Below are 14,936 nucleotides of genomic sequence, written 5' to 3'. Positions count from 1 at the left end.
GGGATGCCTATGTATCACCCTTAATTGCCCTTTGGTAGCTTTAATGTGCGTACCTACAGCTCCAGGAGTCCCTGCCCAACCTTCAGTACCAGCAGCTCTGGCAGACCAGGGCACAACACACCCCTGAAGACCAGAAGTGAGACAACTGATGCATCCACTGCAAACATCCACAGTGACCGGCTCTGCACACGCTAATGGGGAGGAGGGCTCAGAAGAACTAACCCTGAAGTCAGCAGTTCTCTTTGAGCATGTTTTGATCGGGTCAGGCTGCGCTTTACACTGAAAACATGACAAAAGCAGCTGGGGATCAGAGAAAGTGCTCGAAGAGTGTGTCCTTCCAACAGTCTTGGTGTCACAACTGTGCTATTGCTGAAGTTTGTTCATAAAACAAGAAGCCGTTGGGAGGCAGAAAGGTGAAGAAAGACATAAAACAGATGAATCTAATGTGCCAGAGCCACTTTGGTTTTCCATCTGTGCGGCGGAAACAATCGCTGGACTGAGACATATGGCCATTACTCCAAAGCCCTAGGGCAAAAGGAGCTCGGCACATTCTCTTGTCGCTACAACTCAATCTTGGTGCCACCTGGACAGCATCAATATTAATGCTGGGCAGCACGCGCTGCCGACATGGGGACGATCCCCGCTCCCGCTGTCACCCACTGCCGCCTTGTGGGCAAAGCAGTTGAGGACAGGCTGATTCCTGCTTTGATTAAATGAGCACATGGCTATTTTTGCCCCTCGCAGGATTCATACATGCACACCGACATCCCAGAATAGAAGAAAGCCACTGCTACCCTCCGAAAAGCAGCACCCCAGGGCGGCTCACCACGGCCCTTCTGCAATTCCTATCAGGCGCAGTCAACACCTCGAGGTCAAAAGCACCAGGAGGAGCAAGTTCTGCAGTGCTGTAATTATAGAACCCTAATTTCACACATGGAACTAGCCTCCGGTCCCCACAACGAGCTCCAGCTTGGCACAGGATGCTTCAGATTGCACATCTCCTCCTGACTATTATTTTAAGAGGGAGGTTAATTCGAGGTTTCAGACAAAACAGAGCGAGACACATTTAAACAGCCATTCCACGCCATTTCCACAGGCACATGGAAGCACACCACCATCAAAGGGCTATTTCCTAACTGGAATTAAACTGCTTTGCATAACGCGTTGTCATTTAGGCTTTTTTATTATTACACACACACACCCCTTTTTGCAAAGGCCGTCTTTCAGCTTATTGCTTCCCAGCACCTGCACCCCTTTTGTGCCCCCCCCCCCCAGGATCTGAGCGGGCTGCCGCTGCTTACCCCAGGTACCCACATTACAGCTGGCACTTTGCACATCCCTCCTGCAATTCTCATTTGCTAAGCAATCGTTTCTGCCATCAGGTTTCACACTGCTGCTGTCGGTAAGGCAGGGACACGTATTTAACATTCCTGCCCTCACAGTGCTGAAGGCTCAGGCCGTAACATCGCACAGCCTCCCCGACCGCGCTGAATTACCTTCATTAAATATAGAAATGGAACAGCGGCCGCGTTTATTTCAACGTACATGATTTCCTTCCACACCTCGGTACTTAAAATAATGATCTGCATTCAAGTGGCATCTTTGGACAGCTGAACTCCAACTGTTTTACAGACATGGAAGACCTTAGCTCTGTACCCATATTTGATAGGCCTCGTATCATTAACTGCCACATTTCCTGGCTGTAAAACACAATAAAGGCCCCCAGGGGCACCGGGAGATAAAGAGAGCTGATGCCAGGGGCTGAGCAGATGAGCCAGCAATGAGCCTGCAGCCTGGCAGTTCCACATGGTGCCCTCTGCCCATCACAGCGCTCCCCTGCTCCGTACACCTCAAGTACAAGGACAATTTTGCAAGTAGTCAGGAGGTCCTGAAAACAAAAGCAAAAGGCTTAGAGCGGAGCAGTCCCCTCAGCCATATGCTCCAGCAGTTGGCACGATGCTGTAACAAAAGCTCAGTCTCCAACCAAAAGCTCCATCACAACAACCTAAATCCTGCAGCTCTGCACGACCCGCAGAGGACGTGGCTGCAGATGGCACCTCTCACACTTGTGGCTTTCCATCCTCCCACCGGCTTCATTTCAGCACAACCTGCTAGAGACATTCCACAAGTCTTGGAGGAAAACACAGACAAAACTGCTTTATGAACGCGGCGAGTGCTGCGAGGCTGCGATTTTGCAGAGCTGGAATTGATGCTCTTTACTAAGCACAGAGTGCTCACCATTTATCAGCGGAGCGTTTTAAGTAAACAGCGCTAAGCACTTACAACCCAGAAGCTAAAATGGAGCACTTCCACTATGGCTTATTGGCATCATCTTTTTCTCCAGCGGAGACGTCGCATTTGGCATCTATTAACAGGGTTTGCATTATTTATTAAACTGCACCAAGAGTAATTCCCAGCCGACAGGCAACCAGGCGATTTATTTCAATGCAGACCCTTGCCATCAATTCTCAGCACTGCTCCTTGGCTCCCAAGCCTGTCGCCCAGCAGCACAAACACGAGGCAGGGTTACCTGATCCCCCCGGCAAGGGCTGAGGAGGAGGCCAAGAGCTAGAAAAGAACACGCACCGAAGCACGGGAGGTGCTGCATAAGGAGTGCTGCGGGCGTTAAGGAGAAAAGCGATACCCAAACTCTGCTGATCCTTCTCTCTCGGAGATGAACTGCTGAATTTGCTCCTGCTACATGGGAAAGGGAAAAAAGAATGGTTTTAAACCCCTTGGGATTTCATGGGAGGAAGGAGAGGAACAAAGACGCACCCAACCCCCAAGGGGCAGAACCCAGTTCAAGGCAGCCTCACCTCCATTCCATCACAAACACAGATCAAGACTTAGCTATGAGAAACAGAACACTGGCTTTTCACCTCAGCAGATAAATTTTATTCAATGTCAGTATTTATTCTGTGCTAAGACATGAGACAGGAGCCCAGGGTCCCTGTTCTGACGACCTGACGGCACGCAGGGTAAGCAGAGGAGGGGGCCAAGCTCTGGGAAGCAGCACTTGCGTTTCACAGCAAGGTACTTCCACTCAGGGCACCCTGTGGGAGAAGCAAACTTTTAGCAGAGCCAACACCTCTGCCCTGAAACACAGGGGGAGAACACAGAATGGAGCCTCATTGGGCACCTGAGCACACAGGAGCTGCCCCTTGTCCACCAGATGACCAAACAGAACCCCACAATGACAGACAGCCCAAAGCAGGGTAACTTTGAGGATGTACGTTTCCCCTTCTGGACCCTAAGCGGTAACAGGAGTGCCCCAGACAACCATTTGTTTGGATTTAATGCCCATTTGGAGCGAGCAGGGAATCAAATATTCAATATTCCTCCATTTCTTTAAATAAACAGATGTCAAATACTTTCAATTGCCACTTACTGAGCCACAAGACAGGGCCATAAAAGTTATTTTTATTTACTAATGCTACACGACAACTCGATAATGAGCTTTTAATTAAAATCTATTTCTGTTAACCACCAAGGAGGCCAAAAACCCACCCAGGCATAACGACGCAGATGGCGCAGCCAAGCACAGTGCTTGCTGTCTGCACAAGACACAGACAGGGCCGGGTGCAGGGCGAAAAGGGGCTGCTGCAGCAATTCCAGCTGGCAAGGGAGGGGAAGGGGAAAACAACCATCAGAACCCAGAGCATCAGCTCAGCCCAAGGCTGAGGGAGCGAGGACTGATGGAGCCCTTGAACCGATGGTAGAAGGAATTGGATAACACAGAGCTCAAGAACAGGCTGAGAAGAGGTTGCAGCGGGACACGGGATCAGAGAGCATTTCGGATGCAGGGTGCAATCAGAAAGAAGTCAAGGAGGATCTGTGCTCATAACGTGTCTCATGTGACTTGCACACAGATTAAGAAAGGGAATGCAGAATTGAACAGAACCGAGCAAGACGGCTCTGAGAAATTCCCAAGTGACATGGCTGTAAATCAGCAGAATTGCTGCTTTTGCCATAGAGCCCTCCAAGATTCAAGTCAAATGGGAAAGCAGCTTCTACCTGCCACTTCTCATATTAAAGAAGGGATTGGGAGCCACCAAGCAGCAAAAACATGCGAGCATTCACAGAGAACTGACACAGGACAAGGGCAGATGGGTGCATAAGGGAGGCAGAACATTGACTTGACAGCTGGCATCCCAGCAATTTACTGAAGATCATTTTGCAGCTGAGCGGGATTACTTCCCTCAGCTTTTTAAAATAGCTGTTACTGTCCACAGATTCATCTTTTCCAGCCAGCTTTCTGCCTGCCAGCAGAAGCTTAGCAGCATCAAGAGGTCACTGTTACTACTGGCTTCACCAAGAAGCTGGTGAGCATTTACCAAGGGATGAAGAAACCCGTGTAAAGCCTATCCCAAGCATTTCGCAAAGCAGGAAGAAACTTCATCCCTAGCTTCTTCCTCTTGCCCTTTTTACTTGGGTGCAGTGACTGCAGAGCTTAACTCCCCACTCCAACACAAGCTCTTTCTCAAGAACTTATTTGGCCACAGATTTTCAGCACCAGACCTTAGCTTGCCCCTGCTCCGAGGGAAAAGCTTTTGCAGCACAGCTACGTAACCCCCTACAAACATTAACAGAGACACCAACACTTGGCTGCATACTACTAAAATAGTGTTTTTTCTACTTACATGCAAATAGAAAAGTCTCACAACCAACCACAGCCAGCTGAGCTGGCCTTGCAGCACGTTGGGTACCAGGGACTAAACGCTTGCAGAGACACCTTCCAGCTGAGGTGGTTTTCTGAACAGAGAGGAACAGCTTAAGCGTTCAAGCAGTAACACAGTGCAAGTTGAGACCAAACATACAAGTGCCCCTCCTTACTGCTTCAATACTTGTGCCTTCTCCAGGTTGGCTGTTAAGCTTTCCCATTCATTTCTGGTTGAAAGAGCTGCTGCTGTCCAAGGATTAAGCTAGAAGGCAGTCAGTACTTGGTCCTATGACTCCTACAGGAGCTTCAAAACCACGGGCACTATAGATAAAGAGAAGGTGCTGAGCCTCCAGAGCTGGAAAGCCAGTCACCACACTGCCACCAGCACGGGAACAAGCAAAACAAGGACTGGTGGATCCTTCTATCAGCCACGTAGCTTGGCTCTTGGAGAAAAAAGTCTTGTGCATCAGAGTGCCTGAGACCAACACAACACCAACAGCTTCAACGTCTGCTGCAGGAACAGAATGAAAAGAGCCCCACAGGAACCTAATCATACCGCGGGGTAAAGGTGTCATGCAAGAGAAGTGAATAACCTGAAATCTCACAAAGAGCCGCCACCAGAATTACCTTACGTTTGCCATATGTGCTTGTCTAACTTGGGTCAGAGGCACAGTCAGGAATGGTAGCAAGCTGTACCACGAGGGTGGCAATTAGAGGAAGCCAATGGCCACTCAGTGCCCTGGCACCACAGCCTGGAAGGCATCAAACCAACAGTACAAGCACCACACCCTGCCAGCCCCTGCCTTGCATTTAAGCTTCCCGAGTCAATACTCAAGCAGTGTATAGCACACGGCAGTGTTAATTGACCCAGTGTGACTTCCAGTAGGATTTCTCCCATGCTGCTCTCCAAGCACAGAAATCTGAGTGCAGGAGCTACATGGTGGTGCTCAGGAAGATGGGGCAGCCAGCAGCAGCTTAGCACAGGGATTTCAATAGTTATGCAAATGTCTGTCCTTGCTCGAGATGCTATCAATTAATTAGGCACCACGCTCACACAGCTCTAATGGAAGTAACACAAAAAGGGAGACGTCGACTTTGTGTCTTTAAGATTTCCCTGAACAAATTACAAGTCTTTGAAGTGAGGCCCCAGCTGCAATTATTAAGCTTCATCGCAGCATTAGAAAGATTAAGATTTCATTTCTAGGAATTATTTCAGATTTAGACTCAATTTAGAGACATTATGCACAGAGTCAACAGATGCAGAGCAGGTTTAATCTCCTGCAGTACGCAGCCAGGAATTCCTACAGGGCAGACTGAAAAAGGTGGCACCGACACAGCTACAGACATATCAACTGGCTCAGAATAAGGGGGGCTGCCATGACCAGAGGTGGCAGCAGAACCGGGGTGAAACAGCCTCACATGTGCTCCTCCTGAGCCAGATGGGAACTTACAGCCTGAGTGTCTTGTGTCACACCCAGCTGGTTGTTATCAGACCTTGAATCATGCTGACAACACCTCACCACTCTATGTCACCTCTGCCCTGCGCAGCATCACTCGGGAAAACACAGAACATGCCTCAAGAGCTCTGCAATAAAGTTAAAAAAGAGGCAGGGAGATTAAACCTGCATAGCAAGGCTGCTCCAGCAGAGCTTGATTACACCCCAGATGGGCTCACTGGCACTGTGATCAGCACCAGCCAAAGAAGCCAGCCGTCAAGCAGGGCTAAGAGCAGCAGGACCCCAGACCATAAACAGCACCAGCCTCCCCACAGCACATCCCAGACTGCCCACCCTGCATGCACCCAGCATCACTGGAAGGGTCACAAGCACACAGCATGAGGCTGAGAGTTACCGAAGGCACAGAGGTGTGAGGCAGTTGTTTGTAATGGGGCAGGCACTGGTCTCTGTGGATGTGTTTTGGATACAGCCAGCAAGCAGAGGAACCTTCCCTGAAGCTGTCACTGCACAGAGGAGGCAGCAACACAGCCAGGGAGCTCAAACAGCCACAACTGACTCATGCAATGTGCCTCAGCAGCCACTCAGCCTAATCCTTTCTTCCCTGCTGTTGGAGGCTCTCGCACTGGAGGTCAAAGCCTGAGCTCCTGCACGTGTCCTCCATGCTCCAGCGAGAGGTCAGAGATGTGAGCACACTGCCCACGAGCCTCTCCCTCAGCACCCCAAGGGCTGGGCAGCCTCTGCTGTGAGGTCTTTGGCTGGGCCACCCCAGCAGGCAGCTGGAGGTGCACAAGTTACGTGTCACAACCTGACTGGGAGCGCTGTGCTACCTCTTCATAAATGCCCTAATCCCAACATGAAACAACAAGTGGCCACTGCATGAAAGGAGTTACTGACATCTCATCACCTCATTGTCGGCAGCCTAGCAAAGTGTGAGAGCAGAGCCAGTATAGCTCAGCCCTGCCAGAAGAGTAACAGCACGGAGCTAGAAGTGACAATAACTTCTTAATCCCTGGGAAAGGCGCAGCGTAACCCAGAGCTGACAATGCATTCCAGCAGTGAGAAATGTCACAAGGACAGAGACCCTTCTGCTCACAGGGACCAGAACTGCAATACGGACCAACTGAGTTTTCCTTCTGAATAGCTTATGCTTGAACGTGGATAGAGATGGTTTGCTGAATCGACGTGCCCCTCGAGAGCACTTTGTGATCTGAAAACAGCAACAAACGAGGCCGCTGGGGCCAGACAGCCACGGCAAGGATGTCCTGAGAGGCACTAAGCGCCCAGACGAAGGCAAACCCGACCTACGAGATGCACACACCAGAACGTGACCTCAGGACGGGCTCAGGGCAGTGGGACACGGCTGGGCACGACGGAACTCCCGCAGCCCCGTGCTGAGGGCGGGTCGGCCGAGCGCTGGGACGATCCCCGTGGGCTTCAGCCCGAGATTACCCACCCCGGGCTCAGGCTGAGCCCTACGACCCCCAGCTAGGCCCGGGCCGGGCCCGGCAGCCCCGGGACCCCGCAGCAGGACCGTGTCCGGGGCGCTGGGGGACACCCAGAGCGGGGGGGGGAGCGAGGCCCGAGGCCCCGTTTCCATGGTAACGGAGCTTAGGCCGCAGCCGTCACCTCGCAGCTGAACTCCATCTCGGCGTCCATGGTGACGATGCGCACCGTGAAGGTCTTGGGCTGCTTCCGCTTGAGCGAGCTGAAGCTCATGCGGGACGCGATGGCCCCGGCCATGGCGTGGGACGCGCTCAGCGCCGCGGGGGCAGCGCCATGGCGGCGGCAGCGGCTCCGGGCCGCGCCGAGCCCAGCCTCAGAGCGGAGACTCGCTATTGGTTCCGAGCTCGGGTCGTCCCGCCCTCCGCCCCGCGGGTCGCGCCGCACAGAAGCCAATCAGAAGCCGTGAGCGTCGCGAAGCGGTCTGAGGCAGGGAGAAGGGAAGAGAGGGAGGTGCGGATTGGGCGGAACGGCCGCTCGTCAAGAGGAAGGAGCGGGGGTAGACAAGAGGGCTTCCTGCCCACGCGTTGGGTCGCGGATGTGGCGCCCCCTTGCGGCCGGAGGAACGCGCACCGCCCTGCCGCACGGCCTGAGCTGCGCGCCGTCCCCATCCCGCCGCTGCGGTGGCGCTGCGGGGCCGCGGGTGGGGGGCGCTGCCCGGCCCTGGACCCCATGAAGGGGGGGGTCAGAGCCTCGACTCGTGCACTGTGGGGAAAGCAGGAGTGGGACAGTGGGATAATGGGAATGGGAGCGGTAATGGGATAATGGGAACAGACAGCGCTAGGGTTACACGGCTGGGGCGTCACTAGGATAAGGACGGTGCAGGTTTAATGGGACTGGAACAAGGACTGAGACAACGGTACAGGACTGGGATTGGGACTGGAATAGTGGGGTAGGGCTGAGACCAGCGTGAGGGAATGGGGCAGGATGAGAACCAGCACTGGGATAGTGGGATGGGCACTGAGACCAGCACTGGGGTCATGGGACAGGAATAGGGACCATCGCTGGGGTAATGGAATGGGAGTGGGTCACAGGGGTTAGCATGGGAATAATGGGATGAGACCAGAACCACAGCTGGGATGGTGGGGATGCAGATCAGCACTGGGATAATGAAAGAAGGGGTGGAACCAGGACGGCCACGGGGATAACAGGACAGTAACAGCATAACAGGACAGGAATGGAACCGGTACCAGGAAAATGGGATGAGGGTTGAGACTGGCACAGGAGTTATGGGATTGGAATAAAAGGGTTGGGACCCCCTCCCAGGCCCCATCTGAGCGTCACAGTGCCCCCGCATGCCACAGAATGGGGCCTCTGTGCTGTGGGGCGGGTGAGGGTTGAATGGGACCATTCATGGTGCCACCACCCCCCCCCCTCCAACCACCCCCACAAGGACCCTATGGCCGACAGCAACGCTGCAACCCAAGTGGGCATGGGGGGCTGTGGAGGGTCTGGGGGGAGCTGCAGGGGATGTGGGGGTATGAGGGAACCAAGAAAGTATATGGGGAGGTGAGGAGGGGGCATAGTGGGTATTGAGTAATTAGTGTGTCTGGGAGGGGTCTGGGGAGCTGTGGGGGGTATGGAGGAGTCCAAGGGAACCCAAATTAGTAGAAGGCATATGGGGGAATATGTGGGGTGTAAGGGGGGATCAGAGGGGCATGAGGAATTAAGGGACAGTCTGGGGGTCTGGGGCAGGCATGATGAGCTATGGGGGATATGGGGGTCCGAGGGAGTCTGTGGATCTATGGGATAGTATGAGGCTATCTGGGGGGCAGTGAGGGCATGGGGATCTATGAGGGAATATAGGGGAGATCCAGGGGAGTACTGGGGAGCTATGGAGAAGACTGGGGGGGTATGGTGGGGGGAATGGGGAGCTTTGTGGGAGCACGGGGAGACAGGGGGCATGAGGGACAAAGGCAAACACAGGAGGGAGTGAAAGGGGACCCTGGGGAATGAGGGGCCAGGAGGACAAGGCAGGGTGTCACAGGGACCTGAGGAGACCCCTCTGAGCCCCCATCCCTGATAATGCCCTGTGCCCAGCCCTGCCGCCCTGTGCCGAGGGTCCACACTTTTGGAAAGGGGGAGCAAGCAATGCGGAGGGACCCCCACATCCCCCCCACCATGCGGGGCTGGCTGCACAAGCAGGTGGGGCTGGGGGGAACGGTGGGACTGGGGGTGCGGGGTTGTAAGAACACAGGTGACTGGGGAGGGGGGATCCAGGGGGACTGTGGAGCAGAGGGTGCTGGGGGGAGGGTTATGGGGTTTGTGGGGGGTCAGTGGGTGCTGGAGGTTAGGGGTAGAGTCTGGATTTTGAGGATTGCTAATGGGGTTCTGGAGTTTGGAAGGTCTGGCAGGTTAGGATGCTGGGAGGGTTATGGGGCTTGGGGATGTTTGGGAACGTTGGAGGGGTCTGGGGGGGGGTTGGGGGATCCAAATGGTTCGGGGTGGGTCTCAGGGGGGTCTGTGTTTGGGGTTCTGGCTCAGACCCCTTTTTACCTCCCCAGGACAGCTCAGGGCTGAGGCTCTGGAAGCGGCGTTGGTTTGTGCTGGTTGATCTCTGCCTTTACTACTACAGGGGTGAGGCGAGGGGCAGGAGATGGGCTTGTAGCAGGGATCAGGGGCTTCTTAGGGCTCCCTGAGGGTGGCTCTGGGGGAAGTCAAGGGGTCAGCGGAGCCCCCTCCATAGGACTGGAGCTCTGTAGGGTTTGGACAGGTCCCTGGGGCCGCCCCCCCTGAGTCCTCCCCTGCCCTCAGACAGCAGCGAGCAACGAGTCCGGGGGGGGCTCCCCCTGCCCGGCTACAGGATCCGTGTCCTGGCCCCCAACACCGGCACTCCTCACTTCCTCTTCACGGTCAGTCCTGGGCCCCAAAGCCCAGCTCTCCATGTGGGCCTTGGGCTGCTGTGGCTGAATGAGGGACTGGGGGGGGGGGGAGGTCCAAGGCCTGTTGCTGGCTCATTGTTCCCCCAGGTGGAGCACCCCGGGATGCGGAGCTACGTGCTGGGGGCTGACAGCAGCCAGGAGCTGGGGGCGTGGATGTGCAGTTTGCAACAGTCTGCTTCACCCCTGGGGGGGTGAGACCCAAACTGGGACACAAAGGGGGGGGGTGGGTTACAGGGGGGGGTCATGGGGAGTATAGGAAGGATATGGAGGGGCTATAGGAGGCGTGGAAGGGGTAACGGTGGGCTATAGGGGGCTATGGATGGCTATGGGTGGCTGTGGGGCTCTATGGGCAGGGTTAGGAGGTGATGGGTGGATACAGGGAGGCTATGGAGGGGTCATGGGAAGGCCAATGAAAGCCAAGGTGGGACTATAGGGGGAGCTATGGAGATGGCCGGGGGGGGCAATTAAGGGTTGAGGGGGCAATTAGGGGTTGTGGGGCACAAAGTGGGGCTACAGACAGTGCTGGACAGAAGGATGGGGGCTGTGGGGTCGCAGTGCTGGCCGCTATCAGCGCTATAACCCCCCGCCCGCAGCCCCACGCCGCCCCGCCCCGCGCTCCCGAGCACGCCCGCCCCGGAGGAAGCCCCGCCCCTTCGCGGTCAGCTCCGCCCCTCCGTGGCAATGACCAATCAGCAGCTGACAGCGCCGGCCGGCGGAGGGCTTAAGGATGCAAATGAAGGCACTGCAGCCAATCAAGAACCGACTTCTCCACGAGAGCCCCCTGATTGGCTGCTAGCATCTGGAGGCACGCAGGCGGCAACCAATGAGGTCTCTCTGTGGCCGTGGGAACAAAGCATTGTGGGTAGCCGCGAGCTCGAGGGTGGGCGAGAAGGCGTGGCCAACGGGATGGCGAGGCAGCCAATCAGAATCACCTTGCTGCACGCCAGCTTCTGAGGGCGGGGCCAGGGCGGCGCCACGCCCAATAAGAGGGCGGAGTCTGATGGTGGGCGGGGCTATATATAAACACGCCCCCGAGCCGTCCCGCCCCGGAAAGATGGCGGCGGCGCGGGCAGGAGGCGGCGCGGTGCTGCTGCGGCGGCTGCACGGCGGTGGCGGCGGCTGCGGGGCCTTCGGCGGGGCGCGGTGAGCGGGGCCCGGCCCTTCCCTGCCCGCCCCGCGGCCCGGAACCCCCAGGGCCCATCACCTCCCATCATTCCCCTCCGGCCCCATCATGCCCCCATTCTTTCCCAGGCCCCGTATTTCCCTTCAGGCCCGGAGACCCGGAGCCCCCATCTCTTCCCCTCGGCTCCTATCTCCCCACAAGCCCCATTCCCACCCTTCCCCTGCTGCTCCTCTCAGCTCCCATCTCCCCCCTTATCTCTCCTGGCCCCCCAGCATCCATCTTCCCCCTATAAGGCCCACAACCCCCCCCAGACTTTCCCTCAGCCCCCATCCCCCCCTCCAGCATCCATCTCCCCCATCTCAGCCCCATCTCCCCCATCTCAGCCCCATCTCCCCCATCTCAGCCCCATCTCCCCCAGTCTCAGCCCCCATATCTCCCACCCCATCTCCCCCCGCCATGGTTCGGGGCCTGCTGTCACCCCATGCCCTCGCTGAGTTTCCAGGGCCGCTGACCCTGCTCCGTTAATACATTACCAGGCCCTGCCGCTCTATGGGCAAAGGTCTGACCAAGTGCCTCTGTGTCATCTCTGCCACCCCCCGTCCCTGGGCAGGGCCACCCCAGGTTCCCTGCAATGAATGAGACCTCTCCCTGGGGAGCACTGGGGGGGGGGGGGGCACACAGCCCTGGGGCTGGGTTGGCAATGGTACGAGATCCCTCCTCTGCTTCCTGTTTAACCCCCCCTTGCATCAGACCGCAGCCATTGTGTCCCCTCCCCTCTGGCCCTGCTGACAGCACGCTCCCACAGGGCGTACTCACGGGATGCAGAGGGCAGCTGGTTCCGCTCCCTGTTTGTGCACAAGGTGGATCCCCGCAAGGATGCCCACTCCAATCTGCTGTCCAAGAAAGAGACCAGCAACCTCTACAAGATCCAGTGTGAGTGGCCCCACAAGCAGAGGGTGCACACGCCTCACAGGCCTTTGCAGCTTGATAAACACAGCCGCTCATCCTGCTCCCTGTTGTGACATTGCGCCTTGCCCTCTTTCCCCCCACAGTTCACAACGTGAAGCCAGAATGTCTGGATGCCTACAACAGCCTGACGTGAGCTGGGGGCCACACACTGTCCCAGCAGGGGCTGGGGAGGGGCAAGTGGGGGCGTCAGGAGGATTTTGGAATCTCTTATGCTGGGCTGGGAAGGCAGATGGGGATGTCAGGGCCATGCTGGGGTCAGAACCTCGGTGCTTTTCTTGCTGAGAGAGGCACAGCTGCTGCTTGCCAGCTCCAGCTGCCCCTTTTCTCCCATCTTGGGCAGCCCAGGAGCACCCCATAAAGCACCTCCTGTACCCCCTGCAGGGAGGAGGTGCTGCCCAAGCTGCACTCAGATGCCGATTACCCTTGTGACCTGGTTGGGAACTGGAACACGTGGTATGGGGAGCAGGACCAGGCAGGTAAGGGCTGCACTTTTGCAGAAGCGGGCAACCAGACAACCCTGCATGGCCATGACCCCGAGGGGATTTGGGGTGAACCCTGCTCACTCGGGAGGGGGGCTCCCTGGTGCTTTCCCCTCCTGCCAGACCTTGCTGTCCCATCCCAGTGCACCTCTGGCGCTTCTCTGGTGGGTACCCAGCCCTCATGGACTGCATGAACAAGCTGAAGCAAAACAAGGTACTGCTCACATTGGTGGCCAAATGGGGTGCCTTATGGGGTGTCCCCGCTCCCACCATCTTGCTCTGAGCCTCAGCTGTCCGCAGGAGTACCTGGATTTCCGCAAGGAGAGGAGCCGCATGCTGCTGTCCCGCAGGAACCAGCTGCTGCTGGAGTTCAGCTTTTGGAATGAGCCCCTGCCCCGCAAGGGGCCCAACATCTATGAGCTGAGGACCTACAAGCTCAAGGTGAGGCATGAAGGGTTTCAGTGGGAACCCAGGGGATCCCAGGGCCCTGCTGTACATGCTGCCTGTGGTCCTGTGGATGTTTCTGGCTGCGAGTTTGCCCTGAGCAGAGGGAGAAGGTACAGCTGCCTTACCTTGTTTATTTCCTTTGTTTGCAGCCAGGGACCATGATCGAGTGGGGCAATAACTGGTGAGTGGCTGCTTTATCCACCCGGTGTTCTACATATGGTCAGGTGATGCTGGCCCTCGGACCCACTCCTGCATCCTTGTTCCTGTGACGGTGGCAGCACAGTTGAAGCCTTGACCGCCCTTCATGGGGACATTAGAGCTGAGCAGCAGGAGATGGGCAGAGCTCCTGTGCCAAGCCCTGGTGTTCCTCTGCATTTCACCAGGGCTCGGGCCATAAAGTACCGCCAGGAGAACCAGGAGGCAGTGGGTGGCTTCTTCTCTCAGATCGGGGAGCTGTATGTCGTGCACCATCTCTGGGGTAAGCGGGCTCATCTCACCAACCCCACCCCGGCAGTACCATCACCTTGTGCACCCCGAACCCCACACACCATTCCTTGGGGGCTGCAGGGGGGTTAAGAACAAGGTTTCCCCCCCCGCAGCCTACAAGGACCTGCAGAGCCGTGAGGAGACGAGGAACGCAGCGTGGAGGAAGCGGGGCTGGGATGAGAATGTCTACTACACGGGTGAGCAGACGGGGCTGGGGCTGCCCTGCTGTGCTGTGAGCTGTGAGCTGACCCGGCTGTGTTCTGCAGTGCCGCTGATTCGGACGATGGAGTCACGGATCATGATCCCCCTGAAGATCTCCCCGCTGCAGTGAGCTGGGACACGTGCTGCCTGCCCCAGCTCTGCTGGGAAGTGCTGTGGGCATCTGCTCCCATTCTGGGGGGTCGGGGAGGGGGAAGGTTGAGAGCCTGACCCCCTGGGCTCTTCTCCCCCCTGTCTGTGGGGACCTGCAGGTGCCGCTGTGTGCCCCGCGTTGCCATCGGCCCTCCATGCTAGGGACAAGCCCTCACAATCCCTCCTGAGAGGTGGGCTGGGGCTGCTCATAATTACCGCTAACGAGCTGCTCGTCGGGTGCGTGTCCCCGCCGGGCTGGGGGGTGTCGCCAATTAAATATTTAATTGCCAGCGTCTGTGTCTGGGGAATAGGGAGCATTCGGGACATAGGGACCCTAACGCATGAGGTGGGCCTTACGCTGAGACCCTCGAGAATGTCCCCTGCACCCTCGTTGTTCCTGATGCTATCGGGGACCCCAAGCCGCACAAGCCACGCCCCCTCTGTGCAAGCCACGCCCATTCGGCTCAGTCCACGCCTCCATCGGCTTAGGACACGCCCCTTCTGCTCAGGCCACGCCCAGTGCAGCTCCAGTCCTCCGAGGTCTGGCTGTCCGACAGGGGGCGCTGTCACCGCATCGCCGGG

At 56.8% G+C, this 14,936-nt stretch overlaps 3 protein-coding genes across 10 annotated transcripts in view; 2 read left to right on the top strand and 1 right to left on the bottom strand.

Annotated features, from left to right (window-relative positions):
• NF2 (NF2, moesin-ezrin-radixin like (MERLIN) tumor suppressor) overlaps positions 1–7,950 on the bottom strand; it is a 39,954-nt gene extending 32,004 nt beyond the window's left edge. For all 8 annotated transcript variants that reach the window (XM_072350813.1, XM_072350811.1, XM_072350816.1 and 5 more), the window contains exon 1: positions 7,744–7,950. In XM_072350813.1, the coding sequence (XP_072206914.1) occupies positions 7,744–7,857 (114 nt within the window). In that variant the 5' untranslated portion in view covers positions 7,858–7,950. The remainder of the gene's footprint in view (positions 1–7,743) is intronic.
• A 1,613-nt stretch (positions 7,951–9,563) lies between these two features.
• LOC140259606 (pleckstrin homology domain-containing family A member 4-like) lies at positions 9,564–11,568 on the top strand. Its single transcript, XM_072351087.1, has 5 exons — positions 9,564–9,762; positions 10,122–10,194; positions 10,372–10,469; positions 10,587–10,690; positions 11,093–11,568. Exons 1-5 carry the CDS (start codon positions 9,643–9,645, stop codon positions 11,451–11,453), a joined length of 756 nt encoding a protein of 251 aa, XP_072207188.1. The 5' UTR covers positions 9,564–9,642; the 3' UTR covers positions 11,454–11,568.
• NIPSNAP1 (nipsnap homolog 1) lies at positions 11,517–14,643 on the top strand. The gene is made up of 10 exons (XM_072351086.1): positions 11,517–11,642; positions 12,428–12,555; positions 12,675–12,720; positions 12,973–13,067; positions 13,214–13,284; positions 13,371–13,511; positions 13,667–13,698; positions 13,901–13,995; positions 14,117–14,200; positions 14,270–14,643. The coding sequence occupies exons 1-10, from the start codon at positions 11,554–11,556 to the stop codon at positions 14,332–14,334; spliced, it is 846 nt and encodes a 281-aa protein (XP_072207187.1). The 5' UTR covers positions 11,517–11,553; the 3' UTR covers positions 14,335–14,643.
• Positions 14,644–14,936: the final 293 nt, after the last annotated feature.

This window comes from Excalfactoria chinensis, chromosome 16 (assembly GCF_039878825.1).
Source record: "Excalfactoria chinensis isolate bCotChi1 chromosome 16, bCotChi1.hap2, whole genome shotgun sequence".
Lineage (NCBI taxonomy): Eukaryota > Metazoa > Chordata > Aves > Galliformes > Phasianidae > Excalfactoria > Excalfactoria chinensis.
The sequence above is the reverse complement of the archived record's forward strand: the minus strand, read 5'-3'. Positions and strand labels throughout refer to the sequence as shown.